The following is a 2,780-nucleotide window of genomic DNA, read 5'->3' as shown; positions in this document are numbered from 1 at the left end:
ATTTTTTTCTATTTAATAATATTTATTTCAAACTTGCAAGTTGAGTTAAAAGTTATGGTAATAAATTCATTTTTTTTTTATTAAAACTTTCACTTTAAAGAACAAAAAGAAGTAGGTTCAAAATGATTACTTTTAACATATTAAAAATCAATAATAATTTGAAAATAATTAATTATAAAAATTATATAATATATAATTAAAATAATTACTAATCTGGATATAATTAAGGAAATAGGAGTTGATGTTGGGTTGGGTTGGTTACATTTTTAACTTTATAATGCTATAACTCATTGAAAAGTGTACGAATCAACACAATTTTTTTATGAGAAATAATATTTTTTAATAATCCCTTTTTCATTCGACATACTTTATCTTAATCAGGGTATTAATAAGAAACTAGCAGATAATGTAGCTTTTGTAATTATCCACCAATTTCTTAGAATTAAACACTATCTACTGATTTACATCGAAGCGTTTCTTATGATAGTGATTTTAATCACTGTCAGATTAAATCTATACTGGACCCAACTATGCAACGTCCATACTATGCCGCGACTCCACTGTGCTGGGTTTTTTATTAATTAATGTAAGATAAAACTTCTTTAAATTATATATGACCCTTTATAAAAGTTAAATGTTATTACTACTTACAAACTAATGCCACTATTTGTCTTTTTCATATAACATGTTAACGCATTATTGATTGATGAGTCTTTCGTTATAGATTCTTTACGATTATAAGAGGAGGTTTTCATTGATAACTTATTGATACGTTCATCCATCATTCCATTATTATATATTTCTTTTATAGAATCGTTGGATCTACTCATTATTGAAAAAGTAATTTGAATGCTGCAAATTATACATACAAAAGAACTTAATTATGAAATAAATAAGTGAAAAATAATAAATTTGTAGTTAAAATAAATAAAATATTAATTGATGTGTTGTCAAGGTATTATCACAAATTTAATGAATTTCTAAATTATTTGTGTAATTAATTTTTCTTCAAAATTTTTTGAATTCTATATACACCCTTTAACATAAACATATAAAATAAGGATTCAAACCATTTAATTTTTTAGTGGCTTCAGTTTAACAACTAAATTTTAAACATTTTCCAGTATAGGTTATATTTTGTAACAAAATAATTGTCCTCATCTAAAAAATATTTTTATACCACATTATGTACAATGTAATTTTTCTAAGAATGTTTCGTTAAATTATGATTTTTTCATAAAAATTCAATTTATTTTTATAAAACACTATAGGTACATATCAAGTTTATATTATGTTTTTCCAGCAAACTCATACAGGGCGATCGACTCGTCGACTTTTTTGTAAATCATTTTATCTAACATGCATAATACATAAATAAATGATAAAACTAGGTTTTTAAACATGGATACGGTTCACTGTATTACAGCCTCCTTATTAACTAATATAAGATTAGTACACTTATATGGTTAATAAGGACGCATATACATGAATACCAATAATATTGTAAGAGAATTATATGGAGATCCGATCTGATTTATACATTGTCCTTCGATTGAAATGTCCAATTCCTTCAAACTGCCTTTTAATAAGGATGACCACGACCGGAATGAAATGTGACGCAAATTTCGAAGTCTTTGAACTGTTCGGTGACACAAATGAAGAAACATAAAATATCAAAGTTTACATGAGTGATGTTGTACTTAAAACAACCACAGATCTAGTATACTCACAATAACCATGCTGTCGCTTCAAAGCCCATACTATGACCCAACGGCGGAAAAAAACAACGGGTATATGCGATATCACATAAAAACGAAAACTACTAGACTAACTAAATTTGGCGTCAAAATAGCTTACACCGCCTTTAATAATTTGATTAGATCAGTTTTTGAGTGCCGTACATACATCCAGTGCTCGAATTGGCAAAAAATAAGTAGGGGAGCTCAACCTAACAATTTGAAAACTGCTTCCCGAAGACCTTTTTTTTTTTTTTACTCATTACATTATTTAGTATTTATTAATAAATCATATTTCATTATCATACTATAATGAAATATGATATCATATAAATTATAAAAAATTATTTTATTACAATATATTTGTAATAAAATAATAAATAATTGTAAAATTGATCACAATTTAAATCTATATTTAAAAAAAAAATTCGGTCGTATTTTCCACTGTCCTCCCGTCCCAATAAAAAAAAGTAACCCAGCACAGTGGGGTCGCGGCATAGTGGGGATGTTGCATAGTTGGGTCCAGTATAGATTTAATCTGACAGTGATTAAAATCACTATCATAAGAAACGCTTCGATGCAAATCAGTAGATAGTGTTTAATTCTAAGAAATTGGTGGATAATTACAAAAGCTACATTATCTGCTAGTTTCTTATTAATACCCTGATTAAGATAAAGTATGTCGAATGAAAAAGGGATTATTAAAAAATATTATTTCTCATAAAAAAATTGTGTTGATTCGTACACTTTTCAATGAGTTATAGCATTATAAAGTTAAAAATGTAACCAACCCAACCCAACATCAACTCCTATTTCCTTAATTATATCCAGATTAGTAATTAGTTTAATTATATATTATATAATTTTTATAATTAATTATTTTCAAATTATTATTGATTTTTAATATGTTAAAAGTAATCATTTTGAACCTACTTCTTTTTGTTCTTTAAAGTGAAAGTTTTAATAAAAAAAAAATGAATTTATTACCATAACTTTTAACTCAACTTGCAAGTTTGAAATAAATATTATTAAATAGAAAAAAAT

The 2,780-nt window shown here is 25.6% G+C and overlaps 1 protein-coding gene across 1 annotated transcript in view; it reads right to left on the bottom strand.

The window, feature by feature from the left end:
* LOC126898785 (radial spoke head protein 4 homolog A-like) overlaps positions 1-2,780 on the bottom strand; it is a 66,236-nt gene that overhangs the window by 60,807 nt on the left and 2,649 nt on the right. The window contains exon 2 of the mRNA XM_050673130.1: positions 652-852. Coding sequence (XP_050529087.1) covers positions 652-830 — 179 coding nt within the window. The 5' untranslated portion in view covers positions 831-852. The remainder of the gene's footprint in view (positions 1-651; positions 853-2,780) is intronic.

The sequence above is a fragment of the Daktulosphaira vitifoliae genome, unplaced genomic scaffold, assembly GCF_025091365.1.
Source record: "Daktulosphaira vitifoliae isolate Bord-2020 unplaced genomic scaffold, ASM2509136v1 Scaffold_2, whole genome shotgun sequence".
Lineage (NCBI taxonomy): Eukaryota > Metazoa > Arthropoda > Insecta > Hemiptera > Phylloxeridae > Daktulosphaira > Daktulosphaira vitifoliae.
Note: the sequence above shows the minus strand (reverse complement) of the source record. Positions and strands in the feature narration are given on the sequence as shown.